Here is a 19,787-nt window from a genome sequence, read left to right on the forward strand (position 1 = left end):
TAAGAGCACGTCGTCCATTGGACTTCGACGTGTCATTGTCCAAAGTCTAGATGCGAGTACGATTTGAAGTCCTATTTAGGAATCTCCTCGTACTCGTACTCGTATCTCAAGTATGAGCAGACGAGGCTGAGTGTCAACAAGGCTGAATGATGTCATCATCGTCAATGCGGAGAATTGGCCAATTTGGGCGTCGCTGGTCTGATCGTCAGTCTATTATTCCCTTTGTCTTAAAGCATTGGGCAACCAACCTCCCTCGACAACCCATTGCATCTCTCTGCCGACATGAGCTTGGACTGTTGTGCTGCCGCCATAAAGCCTCTCATACGCTGTTGACTTCGAGACAAGAGGAGACGAGTATTTGAAACACCCGACAAAGGAAGACCACGACATCCACATGGCTTATGGTACCCCAGAGCATATTTGAGAGGTCAGCATGCCAATAACTACCGTCGGTGTCGGCGCAGCAGTCACTCCAACTGTTGTCAAGACCTGTATAGCGCATGTGAGACAGACAATTCTGAAACCATAGCGATGCGCATCCATGTGCTAACGAAACACACAGTACGCGAATCGCAAGCCGCGGCGACACAAGCCCACTGCCCACATTTCCTACGACGAAGGCCTCCATCTGATACGACGATTCTTGGATTATGCCTCTCATCATACGCTAGAGGACTTGCAAAGTTTCACAGGACAATGGGTTCCGAGCCCGTCTTGGGTTAGGACTGAAAATGTCACAATCGCCCAAGAACACATAACCAAGTCTGCGAGGACCATCACGAATCAACTTGGCCCGACTGGGATCGAACAAATAGGAGGCACAAAATGGTGGCAATGGAGGCCAGGCGATACGGAATTGAAAGCAGATTGGATCGAAATGCGCTCGCATCACAACGAGCAAAAGCGTGGGGGCGTGAAGAGCCGACGGATTATGCTTTACATCCACGGTGGTGCATATTTTTTTGGTAGTGTCGATGAGCACCGTTACCAGATGCAGAGACACGCCAGAAAATTGCAAGCCCGAGTATTTGCGCCCAAATACAGGCTCGCACCACAATATCCTTTCCCATGTGGTCTCCAGGATTGTCTAGCGGCGTATTTGTACCTGCTGACTCTCCATGCGCCATCCGAAATCATTCTAGCCGGGGACTCTGCAGGTGGTGGCATGGTGGTGTCGATACTATGCCTCCTCCGTGACCAAGAGCTACCCCTGCCTGCTGGGGCAGTGCTAATATCACCATGGGTCGATTTGACGCATTCTTTTCCCAGCTGTGCAGGAAATGCCGACTTGGACTACATCCCAGAGCACGGATTTATGCACAAGCCTTCCGCCTCGTGGCCACCTCCGAGCGACGACGAAGTGAGTAAGATCAATTCCTTGGCGAAGGGTGTTGATGGATCGGTCGTGGAGGATCAGAACCAGGATTCCGCCCCCAAAAATGCTGTCCCAATCGAGGGGGACGGAGAGGTCTCGCCAGGACCGCAACTCCCACTGACAATTGAGCTCGATGGGAAAACTGTATTATTGAAAGACCAAATCCAGATGTATACGACAAACCAATTGTTGGCTCATCCTCTTGTGTCGCCTGTCTTGCAACCCTCTTTGGGCGGACTTCCTCCGGTATCAATTCTTACGGGCGGAGGAGAGATACTCCGTGATGAGCAGATCTATCTTGCTCATAAAATGGCAAATCCTGCCAAGTACCCTCTTGGAAAACCGTACCGATCACGATATGACCCGGATGACCAGATCTTGAAGAAGCACAGGCCGACCCCGGTTCAATTGCAGGTCTGGGACGACCTTTGTCATGTTGCACCTACGCTATCTTTCACACGACCTGCCAAATACATGTACAGATCGATTGCTCAGTTTGGAGCTTGGGCTCTAGCAAGAGCCCAAAGGAGAGCCATTGAAATTCTTGACGATGACGATATCTCAATTATCTCTACAGAAAGCGATTCCGCCTCCACGGATAGTGACTCGGAAGCTGTGGCAGCAAAACAGGGTCTCGACCCAAGCAGGACAATAGGATTTGTCGGTCGAGCGGGAGATCCTCTTCCACCGTTTCAGAACAATATGCTGCGACAACGGGTAGATCGAGGTGGTAAGATCTATCCTCTTTCCGAGCCACACAATCTGCCAGCGCTCGAGATGCATCCTGATGAAGTAGGTGTGGTCAAGCAAGGTCCAGTAAGAAAGTGGCTCGAAGCGAGAAAGATTTGGGATAGCAAATACGCACATGTCAGCCGGAAGGTGCAGAAAGAGCGGATCAGAGCTTTGGCTAATGGAGAGATTAAGGCTTTCGAAGATGGAGAACGGCCTCCTGCATGCGCTCTTGCCAGTCGCCGAACGGACCGAGATCTTGTAGTCAAGAAGAAGCGTAAGAGCAACTTGTTATTCATGTGGTCAATGTGGGGAAGTAAGCATGACGAGATGACTCTCAAGCGAGAGCAGGAGGCGGAAGAGGGCCGCCCATCTCAGGTCGAGAAGGTGGATCAGGAGATACCTACGACGTCACCACAAGGCGCAGATGGACGAGTCGACGAAGTGCCAGCCGGTGGCGAAGCGGTACCTCCGACAGCAAGAGCTCGCAGTTCTACGAGGCAAAGGAGCTTGAGCTCGAAGCGGCGGGGGAGTGAGAGTCGAGTACGAGGCCGCGCGCGAACGGTCTCCGTGGCTGATCGGGGCCAAGCCGACAGTCAACATCTCCTGCCTGCTCTAGCGGTGTCGCGATCTATGGCACCATCAACGACGACGGCTTCTGAAAATCCTACGATCGTCACGACCAGCCCCGGAGCCCATGACGGCCGAGCATCTCCTGACTCGGCGCTCCTGTCAGCAGGGTTTATTCCCAGGTTCAGGGCGGCATCTCATCTGCGTGGCGACTCGGCCAGCATAAAGACAGGTCAGAGTATTGGCGTCGCTAGTGACGACGCAAGTACTCGGGCATTATTTGCCGAAGCAGGTGTCGCCTCGGAGATCGAGAACGAATCGACCACGCACGATTCGAGTTCGGCAGGCCCCAAAGCCAGGCGGGGAAGTCCTTTGGCGGGTGAATTGGGACGACGAACTTCAGATGATAATGACGACGATGACGATGTTTTGATCAATGGGAAAGTCCCCCATGGTGGATCAGACACACCGAGAAGTCATCGAAGTATCGAGCGCCTACAGAGTCATCAGCAAGATGAAGGCATGGGTCGATTACAACCTCTCAGAAGCCCTAGCTCGACTGCCGTTGTGAGAGCGGCAGGTGTCGTTGATATAGTACCCGACGGTGAAGCTGATGAGGGTGCCGCCGCAGAGAAGAAGAAGGATAACATGGTGAGTGGTACCGAAGAGAAAGAGGAGGATATGGTGAACGGCACCGACATCAATGGCACAATCGACCCCGTGACGGACGCCAGACCAAAATTGTACGATCGTGCTGACACGGCATTCAAAACAGCCATGGAAAATCCGGCATAAAAACAAAAAGTTCTGAAGAATTCAAAAAGCCTGTGTTGGCACCAAGTTAATGGCGCTTGGCCGGCATTTAATCAGAGATGATTATGACTATTGATTGATACCGTACACTTTTGTCTGTCAGGTTATAACAAAATATTTGTAGTATATATCACACATAACGAAGTAATTTGTACACAGCACACATTTTACTCCATATATCGATCTGGAACGAGGCCCGCAGATACTCATACAGATAATCTCCCTCACTCATGTGTGTACATGTATCCGATGGAGAATGCATCAAGACCACTCCAAGCCAATCTTTGTCGCCACCTTTTCTGCTACCCTCTCATAATAACCAGTATTGACCTTGACGCCGCTCGCCTCCTCCGCGACGACGGTGGGCATGCCGCGGTCTGCGTCTGCACATATCCTGGCGTCCAAGGGAACATCGCCGAGGAAATCGACACCCAGTTCACTCGCTTTGGACTCTGCGCCGCCTTGTCCCGCGTGGGAATGTGACTGCGAGTGGGAGAATATCTTGGTCTCCTCGCCGCACTTGGGACACACGAAAACGCTCATGTTCTGCACCATGCCGAGGACGGGGATCTGCATCTTCTTGAACATTTCGACGCCCTTGACCGCGTCCTTGAGCGCGATGTCCTGGGGCGTGCTGACCACCACGGCTCCCGAGAGCTGGACCTGCTGCCCGATGGTGAGCTGCACGTCACCCGTGCCGGGGGGCATGTCGAGGACGAGCACGTCCAAGCCCGGAGACCAGTCCACGTCCCAGAGGAGTTGCTGGAGCGCCTTCATCACCATGAGCCCACGCCAGGCCACCGGTGCGGATTCGGACGGCAGGAGGTATCCCATCGACATGCTCCGGAGGCCGTGCGAGGTCAGGGGGACGAGGTTGCCCGAGGGCGTGGTCGTGGGGTGTGAGATGGACGGGTCCGTCAGCCCCAGCAGCGTGGGCACCGAGGGCCCGAAGACGTCGGTGTCGAGGAGACCCGTGCGGAGGCCGTGGCGCGAAAAGGAGAGCGCGAGGTTCGCGGAGAGCGTCGACTTGCCCACGCCGCCCTTGGCCGAGGACACGGCGATGGTGTGTCTGACATGGGGGACGGGACGTTTGGTGGGGAGGCCGCGTTGGGCGCGGGGGATGGTGGGAGGTGGTCCCGGTCTGGAGGACCGGGGGAGACCCTGTCGAGGAACAAGAGAATAGTGTTAGAGAGGGTACTGTCATGTCTTTCCTGTGAGAGGGTGTGCAGGAGGGACGGACTGTGAGGAGGGTCTATGTAGGTACGTACTAGTGGGTTCTCATGGCTTAGTGTTCTCGCGCATGTGCTGAAGCACTTGCGCATAGTCCTGAGAATTTTTATCTCAAAGGGTCGTGGTGTTCCGGCCTTGTGGTGCGACAAGGTGTTCAACGCATCATGTGTAGCGCAGCCGTGCAGTAACAAAAGGATTGAGAATCGCAGAGACAACAGGCTCTCCGGGAAATAATAAAACCGCGGAGACAAATGGCTCGGACTTGTTGATGTCATCCAGATCACGTGTCAGGCTGATTGCGTGCCTCGTCTACTTTGGACATTCAGAAGGGAGAGAGAATACAACACCGGCCTATCATACCACAATCTCTCGTTCGCAAAGTAGGCCTCTAACACCAATGTTCTGTTACCCACGCCCTATCACGATCATCAATGGTTTCAATGCTATCAAGACATTGGCTTTCCATACTCCGTGTCCGTAGTGTCAAGGAGTCAAATATTGACTCTAGCCATCCTATATTTATTCATTTTGCAGTTTCCTGTACTTCCCTCGAGTCATATTGTTCTTGGCCAGCCTGTGACTCGACCTCCTCATCGTCTTTGCCGGGCAGCGTATCGACATTACCGAAAACAATCTCCATCTCTTCCAAACTTTTGCCAGTGGTCTCCTTCAAGAAGAACCAACTGTAGACGATGATGGCGTAGTTGAAAATGGCAAACATGAGGAATGTTCTCCAACCGATGTTGTCAATAGCATGTGGGGTGATTTGACTCATGACGAAGTTGAACAACCATTGACTTGCTGCTCCGGTCGCTATGCCAATCTCTCGGATACGGTTCGGGAAGATTTCGCCAATGTATAGCCAGGGGAGTGGGCCCCATCTGGATGAAATGGGTCAGTAGAAGCTCATAAACTGCTCATAGGAAGTGGCAGGGGATACTTACGACATATTGAAAGAGAACGCCTCGAGATAGACCATGGCAATTCCCGCCGCTCCAGCAGAAGTAATTCCACTGGCAGAAGCCTTGGGTGGATGTGTGTCGACTATAAGAGCAATGATGAGCATGAAACTGCCCATCGCGAATGCTCCAGCCATAAATGGTATACGGCGACCAATCGTCTCGACAAAGAAAATGATGAAAACCGCGACACCCGCCATCTTGACAAGCCCAAAGAAACCGGTGATGAAGAGTGTCTTGTTTCCAGCACCGATGGTGCCGAAAATTTGCGGCGCATAATATGCCAGAGAGGTGTTGCCGGTAAGTTGTGCGGCCAGTTGAATCGTGATAGCGATGGCCATCCTATACCGGTTTGAGGGCAGAAGAAGTTCTTTCCAGGTAAGACCTTCGGATTGACGAATTTCGAGCTCGACACCGGCGAGGATTTCGGAGAACTCGGCCCTGATCTCAGGGCTATCGACACCTCCTCGAACCCACAGGAGTGAAGCGTATGCTTCTTCGTTGCGACCTTTTTTAGCCAACCATCGAGTGGACTCCTTGACGAGCAGCATGCCCATACCAAGAAGAGCTCCCGGGACAAGCTGTAGACCAACAGGAACCTGCCATTGCGTGGCCGAATCCTTGGGCAAGCCGGAACTGGCAGCGTAGTCTACCCAGTAGCTAATGCAGACGCCAGTGGCGAAGAACAACTGGAAGCAAGAACCCAGTTTGCCTCGGATTTCTTTGGGTGCCATCTCTGCAGAGAACATGGGAACGAGCACGGTTGCGGCTCCGGTGCCCAGACCCGCGATCACTCGGCCGGCATAGAAAAGTCCAATCGAATGGCTGTTGACGACCTGCATGATTGTACCAATACAAAACACGATCGAAGCAATAATGAAGCCCATCCTTCTACCCAGCCGTGAAGTCAGAGGCCAGATACCAAAACAGCCGAAGAACGCTCCAGCTTGCAGAATCGAGACACAGTTTGAGTTGACCTGTGTCTGTTCCTTCTTTGAGTAGCGAAAATCATTCTGGAAAGAAGGCAGCGTCAAGACGCCACCTACAATTCCAGTGTCGTAGGCAAACAGGAATGAGCCTATGCAGCAAAGACCGACGACGTAGCAAGCTCTGAAGAGCCCGAGTCTCTTTCCCATCGCGAGGTTCGTCTGTTGGGTAGGTGAGTCTGACGATTCTGAGGACTCTGCTTGATCCAGAAGGTGGTAAGTAGCCAGAGAGGACATTGCTGGGTTCTTATTTGAGCCCCAAGGTACCAATGCTACCCTGTCAGCCGCAATTCCATGACATTGGGACTTTTGCTCCTCTTTGCGCGTGGGGTTTGTGTCGAGAATCAGGGAATAGCCAGGCGATCATGCCATATTAGCCGCTGGCGGGGAAAGCAAGGGCTTTGATGAAATAGGTAGGATAGAACGCAGATCCGGAGTAATGACTTGGTTTGGAGATGGCTGGATGGTCGGCCGAATCTCAGGGTTGATACGAGTAGATGCGCGATCGCAATTGCGACGTAGGAATACGCCTCGGAATTAAGCCAGCGAAGATTGTTCGACATGGATTGGCAGATGGTGGCGGAATGGCTGAAGCACGCAATCAACATGGACTGGCAACTCGATACAACTCTACAGTATGCGGAGGAAGAAACGCCGCTCGGGTGGTCCATGAGGCTAATCCTGTTCAGGTCTAGCGAACTTTGTCAAGTCTGACAAATCTGGGGGTCATTTGAATAACGAGCTAAACCTATTTGGATGTCGTCTCGGCTGCGACTACAGTACGATCCATTAATGACTCAAGTTCTCTACACCGTACACATCCTTGCAGTCTCGCAACAACCCCTGTACTGGTTCCGGAGAGGAATGGTTGATTGGAAGAGCTAACGCTCGCGCGGAGTTTCTGCCGAATCGGTCAAGGGAGCTCGAATCATCATCAAGGGGTCCATGAAACACATACCAAATTTCTGGTACTCCCTCGTATTTCACTGTGACTCAGGCCGCCCATGTCATAAGCAACACCATATACAGGACAGGAGGTGCTCTTAAACTGAACAGAAGGTCTCTCTTCGAAATATAGGTCTATCACATTATATCCTTTTGTTCGACCGAAGTAGCTACTTGTCAATTGTATCGTCTACCACTTCGGTTTCCAACATGAACAGGAACGACATGCTATACAAGGTCTGTGCCTTGGTGGGAGCTGGTACGCTTGTCTCCGTAGGCCTTGGAATCTTATCAACCATCCGTTATCAACTTCATCGTTCAAACCTGCAGCGCTACCATCACGGAAAAGAACCTTGGGTTTTGATTACTGGTGCTAGTAAGTTTCCCAACATACATCGCGGGCTAGTTCATTTTCTGAAGATCAGCAGGTGATGGCATCGGACTCGCCTTTGTTCATCAGTTCGCGCAAAGTGGCTTCAATGTCATTCTCCATGGTCGTAATGAGGCCAAGTTGAACAAAGTTTTGACCCAAATGCAACAGAATTACAGTGACAGAATATTCAAGATACTTGTTCTTGATGCTGCCACCCCTCCTGGTCCTGAATTTGACCGTGCTGTTCTTGATGCTGTCGAGAATCTCCGTCTTACTGTGTTGGTTCACAACGTTGCAGGGTCGGGGGCGAGTCAGCCCGTGATGACCTTTTACGAAGAGCTTCCGTCTCAAGAGGTCGAGGGGTGGATAAACGTCAATGTCCGATTCGTCTCGCATCTCACACATCTTCTACTCCCGATTCTGCTTCAAAATCAACCGGGTCTCATGATATTCATGAGTAGTGCCGCAGCAGATTTTACCAGCCCTGGTCTTGCGCTGTATACAAGTTCAAAGGCCTTTGTTGAGGCATTGGCTCGAGTTTTGGCCATGGAGATGAAAGTGGGCGGTCATGATGTGGAGGTGAAGACGATCTCGACTGGTATGGTGGCGACGGCTGGTTCAGGCAGGAACGAGAAAGACATTTCGTTCACCGTGCCAAATACCACTAATTTCGTCAAGTCGACGCTAAACACCATTGGCTACGGGGATGTGAAGGTGACACCATATCTTGGACATCGGCTTCAGTTCGGATTCCTCAGGAGTTTGCCTTACTGGGTGAAGGAGAAAATGTTGCTGTATTATACGCAGATGGCCAAGGACCAGATGAACAAGAGAACCTGAGACACACGCAAGTGCACAGTATGGGGCATACAGTGAAGATTACTCTCATCGTTTGTGGAGTATGTGTGTTTCTCAATGTCTCTTCGACAAGCGGTAAAGGCCTCACGACACAAAAATTACTGGGACATTCTATAACAGCGATCAGAACGGGGACAGTTGTAACCGCGTAAACTTCTCAACCGATTTTCTGCTTCTCTTCCAGCTCAGTTCGATTGGCTACATATGTCTCAAGATTTTGTATTCTCCTGTGACTTGGATCACTTCTTGGGAACAAGGTAGGGTCACAACACCTCGGCGCTAACAGAACCAATAGCCCAATACCACAACTGCACCCAAATGAGGCTGAACAATTGGACTCGTCTACATCCTTGTCATTTGCAACCAATCCCGGATGGCGAGAATGCGATAAACCCCGCAAGCCAGCGAAATGTCAGGCAATACTTTCCGATGAAACTGGTCGACAGCCTCACCACGCCGTAAGTGTTTTCTTCGTCCAATCTATTTGGATTTCCTAACTTCAGCACATCATGTTGTTTTAAGGTTGATCAATAATGCTCCCGTAACGCGATCAATACCCTCGGAACCGCCACTGTCGTGCCAGTCCCAGTCAAGATGAGCAGTAGCCAGATATCGGCCAGCTGGAATCTCCAGCAATCATCAGAGTCGATTTTATCCTTCGCCCAAGGTATGTTGACAGCAGCAACCAGCGACAATATCCAGCCTCTCGCCATTCTGGTCGCCGAAGCATTTGGAAATACTCTAGCAATATGTCAACAAACACAAATGCTGGTAGAGAAGGAAGCGAGCAAGCGGCATGTCTCACATGTTGTCAAATTTCTCCATGCTAAAATCGGTTATGCGGCAAACGATTCAGCCTCTCAGCTGTCCTTAACAAGTGCAGGCGTAAGATTTATGAGCCTCGTAGCAGCAGTTCTTTGCACAGAGGACACCCTCGTGGCAGCCCGGGCGATCGAGATGATGATTAATGCTACATCGAGAAGCGACCAGCTTATGCCGACAGTCTTCCAAATTCGAGATCTTATGAATGCTCTGGAGTACAAGCTCAGGAGACTACAGTTCGCCGAAAGTGTTGCTGGCTGGGGGAATTACATATCAACACACTCGACATGGCCAAAAAAATCAGCTAGCTTTTTGAGTCAACTTCAGCACCCCACCCCCGAGGGTTTGACAGCTATAGTCGACGCATTTCGAGCTATGGAGAGAGTTGGTGAAGCCTCTCATATAGTTATCAAGAGTCCCATGTATCACGCATGGATTATTGCCTTTACGAAATGGTGCCTTGGATATCCTCCACACGTAATTGCCGAGGATGGCGGTGTCTTGGTCGCACAATACCCCAGTAAGGTCACCATGATGGTCCAAGAATCCGATTCATGCATCGCCATAGAAGTCTTCCGAGAGCTGCTGAGTCCTTCTGTGTTGTGGTCCAGCTCGTTGAATTTGTCGGGTCAACAACATCTTTGGAACGGCCTTATTTCAGTGAAAGCTTACGGTGCTCGACGTTCAAGATCTTATGGCCTTCACGCCGAGTTAGGACACGCTGCCTTGGTGCAGGCCTTACTATATTCCACCAAAATTGCAACGAAAAATGTCATCATTGGGAGAGATCTGAGACACCAAACTCCCGATGAGTACAAGCAGTTCGATGCAGCCCTTTGGCCCTCAGATTTGGATATCCTTTCCACAATAGCCACATTTTGCGGCCTAGAAGAACCACCCTCCGAATTTCCCAGAGATCTATCTGTCCCTCTATTTTCCTTGCCTGCTGTTTCCGCCTTCGAGGGCTGGCTTTTGAAGGAGTGCGACGATCCGGTATGCTCCCAACATAATCCCCCCAAGATGCATCCAGAACATGCCAAGTATGAAAAAGTCATCAACTTTCGCGACGCAATTGTCGCTATGACAATAGACATCCTTGCTATTGCGCTCTTTGACTTTGGTGAAGAAGAGGTTCGTGTTTTGGCATGGCCGAGGCTGCGTTCTCAGAACTCCTTCTCCTCCGCAGTTGCCTCTATTATATACAATCGAAACGATCTCGAGAGACCTGTGGAGTCAGAAACAAAGCTAGAAGCCCAAGATGTGTTTGATAGGGCTCTTCAACTTGTCGGTCACAAAATCCTTCCTAGGACCACGTATCGCGGGAAGAACTTCCATTATCCCTACTCTGTCACAGAGGTCAAGTATCAGCAAGATTGGGTAGCATCAGGCGACATGGGCCAGGTTGTCTACCCAGCGAAATTCGACTCATGGAATGACCCCGTCGATAGTCTACCACTCCTCAAATTGATTGTTGGCCCGGGTTCTATCCTATACAGAGGTCGTAGGTATCAGCTTGTCAAAAGTGAGACGTCACGTTCATACACGACAGTTACTAGTCATCATAGTACCCTCTGTCAAACTCCAGTGAACCTTGTACCTTGCGCCAAGCTGGGATGGCAAGTCAAGGAAGAAGATGGGTATCTATCACTGCATATGGGATTATCCCGTTCTTTTACCGTTTTCAGTCCGATGCGAGCACTGGAGACGGCATGTGCCTCGCTTTTCATCTCGTCTTGCGCGCATATGGCGGAGAGTCCTTTACCAGACCAGCAACCATACCGTGAAGCTAAATTCGTCACGCCATACTACAATGGATCCATGGTTAATCCTCATGCCCGTGGAGAGCCTCGTCCTTTCGCTTGGATCGTGGCAGTGGCCGGAGACGAGAGCCTACGATTTTTTGCTCTGGCTGCTGGGGAGCCCGCTGTGGTTAGGGGCTCGGCCTGTTTGAAATGTTGTGTGGACCTATATCTGAGGAATACGGACCGCTGTACTCATATCATCTGCTGATGGCGACCTATCTGAGTGAACTCGGGAGGGGTATCTGGATATTGTCGATGACATTTGAGTGAACATGGTGTGATCTACATTTTAAGGACCGCGATATCATCGATCACTAGGTTTTGAGACAGAGCTGAGTACCAGACAATTCTCATGCTTAAGCGGCCAGCTACGGGTCCGGGACAGTTATCAATGGCAAATTCTGGGAAACAAAGATCAGGCTTATTGCGGAGGACATGTGGTTTCTATTCAGCACTAGGTAATGATTACGAAGTGAGTACCAACTTTTCCTTGATGAGTGTGATACCCCGTGACAGGGGCTCAATACTCCACAACCCACATTGCCATGTACTCTTGAGTATCTACTCGGACGAGAGATACATTCCTCCATGCATAAAAGTGTGCACATCACTGTAAACACATATTTTTTTTGTGCGTAAACAAAGGTACAAGCACAATGGCAAACGCCACAAAAACCAAAACGCCAAAACGCCAAAACGCCACACGCCACATCACCACACTCAAACGGCTGCTGTACGGCCGCTTCCGTCCACAGCCAGCCAGCACAGCACCAAACCGAACCAAAACCGAGGGCCTCCCTCAATCCTCCTCCGCTGGTGGAGGAGGAGTGTGAGGAGTGCAGAATTGGTTGCTCATGATGCAGTCAATATATTGACCGCGCTCAACGACAACGGGTTCCTCCTCCTTCTCCACCTCGACGTTGATCTCGACGGGGATGTCGGGAGGGAGGAAAGGGTAGGTCGAGTTTTGACCCGAGGAGGGGGGGAAGAAGACGTGGGTCGAGTTCCGACCACGGGGGGCCAGGGCGTCACGGGCGGCGACCACCTTGTGGCCACCGGGAGGGAGGAAGAAGGCGTCGGCCTCGTGGGTCGAGTTGTGGTGACCGCCGTCACCGCCGGGGCCAAAGAAGGCATCGGCCACCTTGTGGCCGGGAAAGGGGTTGGCCGAGTTCCGACCGGGGAAGTTGCGGGTGGCCACCCGGTGGCCGGGGAAGGGAACCTCGTCGTCGGTCGAGTTGCGACCGGGGGGGAGGGTGTCGGTCGCATTGTGACCAACAGGTCCGTGAGGACCGTTGCCGCCGCCAGTGGTGGTGATGGGGATGGCCATGGCGGCGGCCAAGAAGAAAAGGAGACCGAGAAGAGTGGTAACACGCATGATGGTTGCTGCTGCTGCTCTTGTTGATGATGACGATGTTGTTGAGGGCAGCCGTTGTCAAGAGTGTTGGATTTCGGATTCAAACACAGGGGGGACAACACGTATTTATACACGACGAAGTTGATCTCCAGGAGCCCGTCATTTTTTGTTGAGACCCTCTCCTCCGTTGTTGCCTGCAGGTGACAAGCGTTGAACCTCGCAAGATCGGCGTTGAGGTTGAGGGAGACGCACGAGACTTTTACCCTCGTTAGGTAGGTTTGTACTCTGTACCAAAGACTTTTACAGATTACCTGAACAACGAAAACTCTTCGGCCTCGTCGACGCCTTGGAGATCCACAGTCATCATGCGTAAGTTTGTCTGAACCCCAGACTAAAAGTAAACAATGGCGAGGTCTTGAAACTCTAGTCTTGGTGAACCAAAGGTCCAAAGGGACTAGGTGGAGCCTTGATGGGTCGATCTCCCCGGTTCAGAGATCAGTACTAGTACTTTCACGATCGAGCTGCAGAGACATTATCGATGATAATCGTAAACAAGGCTACAGTGCCAAAAAGAAACGAGGTATAAATTTCCCACCAAGAAAAAGCCCACATTACCCTCTCCCACTAAACAACATAGGGGAACATGCGTTCTATCCTCTGAACGGCAAAACTTTCCGCCTCTCTAACATTCTTCTATCCAGAGTCAACATTCTTTGTCGACGATGAGGAAAGTCTGAGAGGGAGTGATCCACAACACGTTGACAATAAGCGTGGACATCAAGTTTTCAGTATGAGGTAAGGAGTCTAGGGTGGTTAGTCAACATGATGTCCTTTTCTAAATTTGTTGTTTTTTTCTCTCCTTTTTTCTTCTGATACCAAAACCTGGACAAATCTAGTCACTGATGCCTACATAAAGGTACACGAGGCATTGTTAATCAAGATTTGCAGATCCGTCTGTTCTATTCCTACCCGGCTTGAATTCTGATCACACATTTTCATTATCCAACAGATGTTCAAAAACAAAATGACATTCTATCTGTACTAACGAACGTCATACTTTAAAAGTGGACAATGAGATACGTCTCTCTTTCCGAAGGCATTGCACAGCAATGACAGTTGATTTTTAGAATGACGAGCAAGAACTTCCAAAAATATTTCCAGTATTCATGCCACAGAATAATATTCTAAAAATTAATTCCCGAAAAAACAAAATCCACCTAATCAGAAGAGACCATCCCGGCCCTCAAATTGACATACTTGCTCTCGGGGTAGGACAACTCGTTCTCGACTATCTGAACCTCGTCGAGGAGGATGAATTCACGCAAAAAGGCTTCGATCAGGGACCCTTGCCCGATGGGCCTGTCGGCGCTGGTCTCCCACCACATGCCACCACCCAGCCCCTTGTTCAGGACGTACCCGGCCTTGTAGAGCCTGACCGTGTCGAAGGTGTCATAGGTGATGAAGTTGCCCGTGGCGTTGTCGAAGCTGTAAGAGGCGATGGCTCGAGGGTCGAAGAATTCGGACGCGCCCGCCTTGGGTAGAACCTTGAAATCCCAAACCCCGGGTTCCCAAGAGCCGTTTGGATCCGGGAGACAAGGCGAACCGGGACCGGTCGAGTTGAGAAATGACCGACCGTACAGTGGCATTCCCAAAACCAACCTGGATCGGTCGACCCCCTTTTCGAGGTAGGCGTCGACGGCGTCGTTGGCGTTGAAGGGGGTCGACAGTGGATGGTTGACCGACGGGTAAAGGTTGTCTTGGAAAGCGGTGACATTGGAGTTGGAAACGATAAAGTCGTAGGCCATCAAGTTCCAGAAATCTAGGGAGGCATCCATCCCTGGGACGTCGAGCACGTTGTACTTGTCCGGACCCGCAGAGACGGCCACCGACATCAAAAACCGTGTCTGGTTGTTTCTCGTGGACGACGCGTCGAGAGCTGCACGAAGCGTCTGGAGTAACGAGACAAAATTGGCCGCTTGCGTCGCATCGGCGGGATACTCCCAGTCGATGTCGATGCCGTCGAAGCCCAAGTCTTGAAGCAGCGTCACGGCACTGTTGGCGAAGTTTTGGCGACCTTGTTCGGTGCTGGTTGCGGTTGCGAAACTGGGAGAAAACGTCCAGCCTCCGATGGAAAGCAACGTCTTCAAATTGCGATTTTGGATTTTGCGCAGATACAGCTGCTTGAGGTTGCCGAATAGGTTCAGACCCGTGGCGCTGGTGTCGTCACCAGGCCATGGTTTGTCGGTGTCCGCCCATGTGTCGCTCAAGAGGACGTTCCCAGAAGCAGGATCGACCTTGGCAAAAGCGTACAAAACGTGAGTCAGGAATTGAGTCTGCAAGTCTTGCACGGTGAAATTCCTTGCATAGATCGCCCAGTTAACGTAGTAACCCACGTTGCGAGCGCCACTGACGGTAGGTAGAGGGCTGGTGCTTGTTGAGGTTGTGCTTGCGGACGAAGATTGCGAGCTCGTGCTCGAAGTTATTGTAGTCGAGCCAACCGAGCTTGACGTTGGCCATCCGGAGCTGCTGCTGCTTCCCACTGTTGTGGCCCCGGTAGAGGTAGAGACCGGCTGTCCATTGGATGACGAGGAGGAAGGCCAACCGTGACTGCTAGGAGGTGCCGAAGAGGATGTGCTGCCGGATGCGGGAGAGCCCGTTCGAGATCCCCAGCCATTGTTTGAAGACGAAAATGTTCCAGATGTCGTTGGAGGTACTGGGATCGTACAGGTGATGGGTTGGCTGAAAGGCCACCCAGGTGACGGTGTAATAGTGACTGTCTTCATGGAGATGGTTGGGACAGGAGTTTCGGTGCAACCACAGTGAGTGGTGGTCACAATCGTCGTCATGGTGGTATATCCTGTCGAGCAGGGCTCCGTCCAAGTTGTGGTCAAGGTGATGGTTCGGTCGCTGGGCACAGATTTCGTCCAGGGGTTACCATTATCATCACTGCCCTTGCTGATAGCTTGAACGGGAGGGGAGTTCATGCCATTTGGTGCTGGGGCGGTCCAGGGGATACCATTATCGGGACCCGGTACTGCCCCTTGACCGAAATACACATGATCCCAATCAAAAACGAGTTCCGTATTGACTTCACACTCTTCGTCAGATCCATCATTGGCACCTGAAGAGGCCGATGAGAGAGCTGCGAATAGTGCAGCATATATAATGTTGGTCCGCATACTTGAGAACGGATTTTTGGCCAGCCCTAATAATGACGAAGGTTGCCTTGAGGCGTTATAACATTAATACCTGTGGTGTCAGAGGTTCACATCCTGGTGCCCACCGCGTGGCAGTATAAGGGCATTTTGAAGTTCAGTATATGCGCCGAGGGTCTTGTCAGCCCCTATACGCGACGCGTGGGGATCGCGTGGCTCGAACCCTCTGAGCTTTCGACGAACTCGTGTCACAAAAGTGTCATGTCCTAGGGTCAGCTCGGCCACCGAGAGCTCGCAGGAAATTGCAGCAAGGCATTCAAGACATTCAGACCGAACCTCTGAAAGAAATTGGAATTACCGTGATTTACTGATTGATAACTAGACCGGCCATGATTCAACGATGTCTCCTGGTCAGCTGTCCACCACTGGTCCATTTCTCTACCGATTGACGACATGACTCTGAGCAAGATGCGCCGATGGAGCTTTGTGGCGATGATTGCTTCATGCTACTATCTCCGGAACGATGCGTAGATGATACACTTGGAGGAGTTGGGAAGATCGAAAAGATGAGATCTCAACGGCCCTCAATCACGCGAGACCCACATCTACATCACGTGTCGATAACGATAACAACGGCCTCCCCCTATTTTCCCTATTCCCTACACTGGCTCCCTAGTCTCATGTGGCGGCAAACAACACTAGCCATCCGCCAGTGTGCACAGATATCGACCCAGGCCACCGCGTGTTTTCAGCGTGCCATATGCACCTAAGCGAAGACACAGCGCGCTTTCTCTGGGCCAGTCAGTGTGGGTAAGACCTCTTACACGGGCATGACATAGGTGAGAAACAGTGACACAAATGGATGGCTCGTTTGTTCCCAGCACAAGCCTGACTGCGAGGGCTAAGTGTACGATGAGTAAGTACCTCAGATAGATAGGTAATAAGTAAGTAATGATCCCATCACCACTCAGCGATATTCCCCAGATCCTAACCTATGTTTCGAATTTTTTAGGTGTGAATCTCTGACCTAGTAGGCAATACTTGCAAACCTAACCCGTAAAAGTCTGGTCTCGTGAATTTCGTGATTTATTGACGCTTTTCGTCTTTAGCAAGTACACCAGTGCTACCTGCTTAGACCTTGACGAAGCAAAAAGCATGATAGAAGCCAACGGCTTCTTTCTCCTCGGGGCTCAAGAGTAAATCACCCCCTTCGTATCTGGTAACACCCATTCGTGAAGCCAGAGCCATCATTTCTCTGTTCCCTTGCTCCGTTTCCCAAACATCAAGGAACGGTTTTCTGTATCTCTGTTCAAGATTGTATGTCTCTGCAATAGCACGGAATGCTTCCCAGGGAACCACAAATTCAGGCACATCCACGGCCTCAGCCATCCAGTAGGTATATTTCCATGAGAAAGGTGGCCGGAATGATCCATCAGGATTCAGGGGTCGGGCAGGATCCATGGGAAATCTGACCTTGTAGATGGAATTTCCCCAAGTCGGGCCTTCATCATCATCATCTTCTGCCTCGCCCTCTTCCTTCGGCACACCATTCTGTCCATCGGCGTTGCTAGCATTCTTCCCTCTGTCCGCAAACCAGGCGCGAATATGCCCGGCAGAGACATCGCTGTTCGGGACAACTCCGATGAATCGTCCGCCCTTTTTGAGGGCGCCCGCAATGTTCCTGAGCATCATTTTTACCTTCTCTTCTGATTCAAAGGCATAATGCATGGTGAACATGGCTGAAACGACGTCAAAGCCGCCGCCACCCCAGCGACTCGGTTGTCCATTGCCAGCATTCGGGTCGATCCCCACTTCTCGCACAATCCCGACATCACCAATCCAAGCACCAAAGCAGTCTTGTGGGAGAAAGTAGGCGTCGAAGATGGGTCTGCGTCCACGTCTCATCGATTGGTACCGTTCGCGTGCTTGGGAAATACTGGTCTCTGCAGGGTCCAGACCGACATAAAGGCCAACGACCTGAGGAGCAAGTTGCCATTTTCCAAGATCACCTCCTTTACCACACCCTACATCCAGCACAAGCAGAGGCTTTTGCTCTTCAGGCTCCTTGGCTTCTTCTCCCCATCCCAATTCCTCGACTTGTTGCTTTTCTACAGGACTGAATCGTTGTATTAGACATGATTTGACCCAGTTATTGAAGCTGCGGAGCCCTTTGATCTGTGATTCATTCCTTCGCCAATCGCGGCCACGCTCTTTAACCCACTCTGGTCGTGCGTTGTAAAATTGATTCGAGACTTCTTGAACACCCCGATTCGTATGGCTTACCAGACCTGCGCTCTTTTGTTCTCTTTCCGCAGCAAGTCTCTGTTGTTCTGCCAAGACATTGCGTCCCCGTCCTCGAGCTCCGCCGGGGCGGATGATCTCTCTCGGAGGGGAGTCTCGAATCGGAGAGGGGGATTTCGGTCGTTCCCGGGCCGGCGAGCGACGACGATAGATATTTGACGGTGACCGACGTCGTGGGGAACGTGATCGGGGTCTGCTTCTTCGCTCATCTGGTAGAGGGCGTCGACTAAAGGCTGAAGAGGTAGGCCGAGACGCAGAGACTTCACCATCCTCTCTGGGCTTGCGCGGTATGCGTGGCAGATCGGCAGGCGTTCTCGGAGAAGCTTTGGGATACCGGTCCCCATTCGCCGCAGGTTTGGGAGACTGCTTTGCGCGTCTCGAGGGCGACACGGACAAGCGTTGCTTTGGTGGATCGGGGGATGTGTTTGGAGCGGAGTCCTTCTGGAGCTCATCTTTGGGTTCTCTTTCAGGTGATTCTGATCTCCTCTTCTTTCTAGGCTGCTCAGACTCTTCCTCAACAATAGCTTCTTCAACCTTTGTGTCAGGAATCTCTTTGAAGGTGTCTCGTGCTGGATCGTATGCGAGAGACGAGCGTCTCCTTCGTGGTGGGGGGTCCGACATGGCGAAGATCGGTTGAGCAAGGTAGATGGAAACTATCAGCGATTATAATTGAGCGCAGTAATTAATAGAACGTCTTTCAGGTTGCAATGTTTTCAAATGATGAGTTGATATAACATTGACCTTTACATTGAACTGCGCTGATGGTTTGTTGCGAATTGCGTGTCGCAAATTATTCGACTGCCGTAGATATACCTGCGGTGGAGTATTATAGGTCTATGCGCCACGGTGTGAAGCAGTATGAACTGAACAGTTCTCCATATTGGACAGTCTTGAGGGAAGAATGTTGTTTGTTGACGTTGTCTGAGTCTATAAATGTTTAATATCTACGCCACCTTCACAGTTTATCCTCCCGTAGCCTCCTTCAATCTCGGATCAGCGACTTTGGCAATTTGCCGGACGTGTTGACTACGGTTACGCTCTTCCAGAGCACCAGGTTTCCAGTACTCATATTCGATCCATTCGCCTTCTTTCATTTGTGCCTCAACAGCTTCGTGGAAACGAGCACCGAGTTCAGGTTGCAACGGCACTACACCAGTTTCCTCACAGTATGTCTCCCACAAGGCCAGGAGCTCGTCTAATATCTCCGGATACTTTGTCGCGAGATCCTCCGTCTCCCCTGGATCCTTGGACAAGTCGTATAACTGCCAGGCAGAAGTTCCCTTTGGAAATGGGATAAAATCAGCTTTCCACTGACCCTTGCGGATTGCTGCACGACCGCACAGTTCCCAGCCGAACGCCTCGCCAGGGTCATGGATCAATTGTTGCTCTCCTTTCAACCACGGCGCCATATCCTTTCCTCTCATTGGGACGATGTTCCGGCCATTGAACTCTGGTGAGGGATGCTTGATTCCAGCCAAGGATAAAAGTGTTGGTGCAATATCCATGACTGTAGCA

General features: G+C 51.3%; 8 protein-coding genes across 8 annotated transcripts; 3 read left to right on the forward strand and 5 right to left on the reverse strand.

Moving 5' to 3' along the window:
* Positions 1–206: 206 nt before the first annotated feature.
* Positions 207–3,697, forward strand: PV06_06958 (uncharacterized protein). Its single transcript, XM_016408132.1, has 2 exons — positions 207–502; positions 563–3,697. Exons 1-2 carry the CDS (start codon positions 434–436, stop codon positions 3,467–3,469), a joined length of 2,976 nt encoding a protein of 991 aa, XP_016261612.1. The 5' UTR covers positions 207–433; the 3' UTR covers positions 3,470–3,697.
* PV06_06959 (uncharacterized protein) lies at positions 3,497–4,911 on the reverse strand. Its single transcript, XM_016408133.1, has 2 exons — positions 4,756–4,911; positions 3,497–4,648 (listed from the first exon to the last, which is right to left on the reverse strand). The coding sequence occupies exons 1-2, from the start codon at positions 4,807–4,809 to the stop codon at positions 3,749–3,751; spliced, it is 954 nt and encodes a 317-aa protein (XP_016261613.1). The 5' UTR covers positions 4,810–4,911; the 3' UTR covers positions 3,497–3,748.
* Positions 4,912–5,003: 92 nt separating this feature from the next.
* On the reverse strand, positions 5,004–7,249 carry PV06_06960 (uncharacterized protein). The gene is made up of 2 exons (XM_016408134.1): positions 5,662–7,249; positions 5,004–5,598 (listed from the first exon to the last, which is right to left on the reverse strand). The coding sequence occupies exons 1-2, from the start codon at positions 6,897–6,899 to the stop codon at positions 5,241–5,243; spliced, it is 1,596 nt and encodes a 531-aa protein (XP_016261614.1). The 5' UTR covers positions 6,900–7,249; the 3' UTR covers positions 5,004–5,240.
* Positions 7,250–7,817: 568 nt separating this feature from the next.
* Positions 7,818–8,820, forward strand: PV06_06961 (uncharacterized protein; the record flags this gene model as incomplete). The annotated part of the gene is made up of 2 exons (XM_016408135.1): positions 7,818–7,983; positions 8,036–8,820. 2 exons carry the CDS (start codon positions 7,818–7,820, stop codon positions 8,818–8,820), a joined length of 951 nt encoding a protein of 316 aa, XP_016261615.1.
* A 612-nt stretch (positions 8,821–9,432) lies between these two features.
* PV06_06962 (uncharacterized protein) lies at positions 9,433–11,670 on the forward strand (the record flags this gene model as incomplete). The annotated part of the gene is made up of 1 exon (XM_016408136.1): positions 9,433–11,670. One exon carries the CDS (start codon positions 9,433–9,435, stop codon positions 11,668–11,670), a length of 2,238 nt encoding a protein of 745 aa, XP_016261616.1.
* Positions 11,671–12,261: 591 nt separating this feature from the next.
* PV06_06963 (uncharacterized protein) lies at positions 12,262–12,837 on the reverse strand (the record flags this gene model as incomplete). The annotated part of the gene is made up of 1 exon (XM_016408137.1): positions 12,262–12,837. One exon carries the CDS (start codon positions 12,835–12,837, stop codon positions 12,262–12,264), a length of 576 nt encoding a protein of 191 aa, XP_016261617.1.
* A 1,017-nt stretch (positions 12,838–13,854) lies between these two features.
* Positions 13,855–16,085, reverse strand: PV06_06964 (uncharacterized protein). Its single transcript, XM_016408138.1, has one exon. It carries the CDS (start codon positions 15,993–15,995, stop codon positions 14,034–14,036), a length of 1,962 nt encoding a protein of 653 aa, XP_016261618.1. The 5' UTR covers positions 15,996–16,085; the 3' UTR covers positions 13,855–14,033.
* Positions 16,086–16,937: 852 nt separating this feature from the next.
* On the reverse strand, positions 16,938–18,988 carry PV06_06965 (uncharacterized protein). Its single transcript, XM_016408139.1, has one exon. It carries the CDS (start codon positions 18,891–18,893, stop codon positions 17,103–17,105), a length of 1,791 nt encoding a protein of 596 aa, XP_016261619.1. The 5' UTR covers positions 18,894–18,988; the 3' UTR covers positions 16,938–17,102.
* Between the last annotated feature and the right edge of the window lie 799 nt (positions 18,989–19,787).

The sequence above is a fragment of the Exophiala oligosperma genome, assembly GCF_000835515.1.
Source record: "Exophiala oligosperma strain CBS 72588 unplaced genomic scaffold supercont1.6, whole genome shotgun sequence".
NCBI classification, from domain to species: domain Eukaryota; kingdom Fungi; phylum Ascomycota; class Eurotiomycetes; order Chaetothyriales; family Herpotrichiellaceae; genus Exophiala; species Exophiala oligosperma.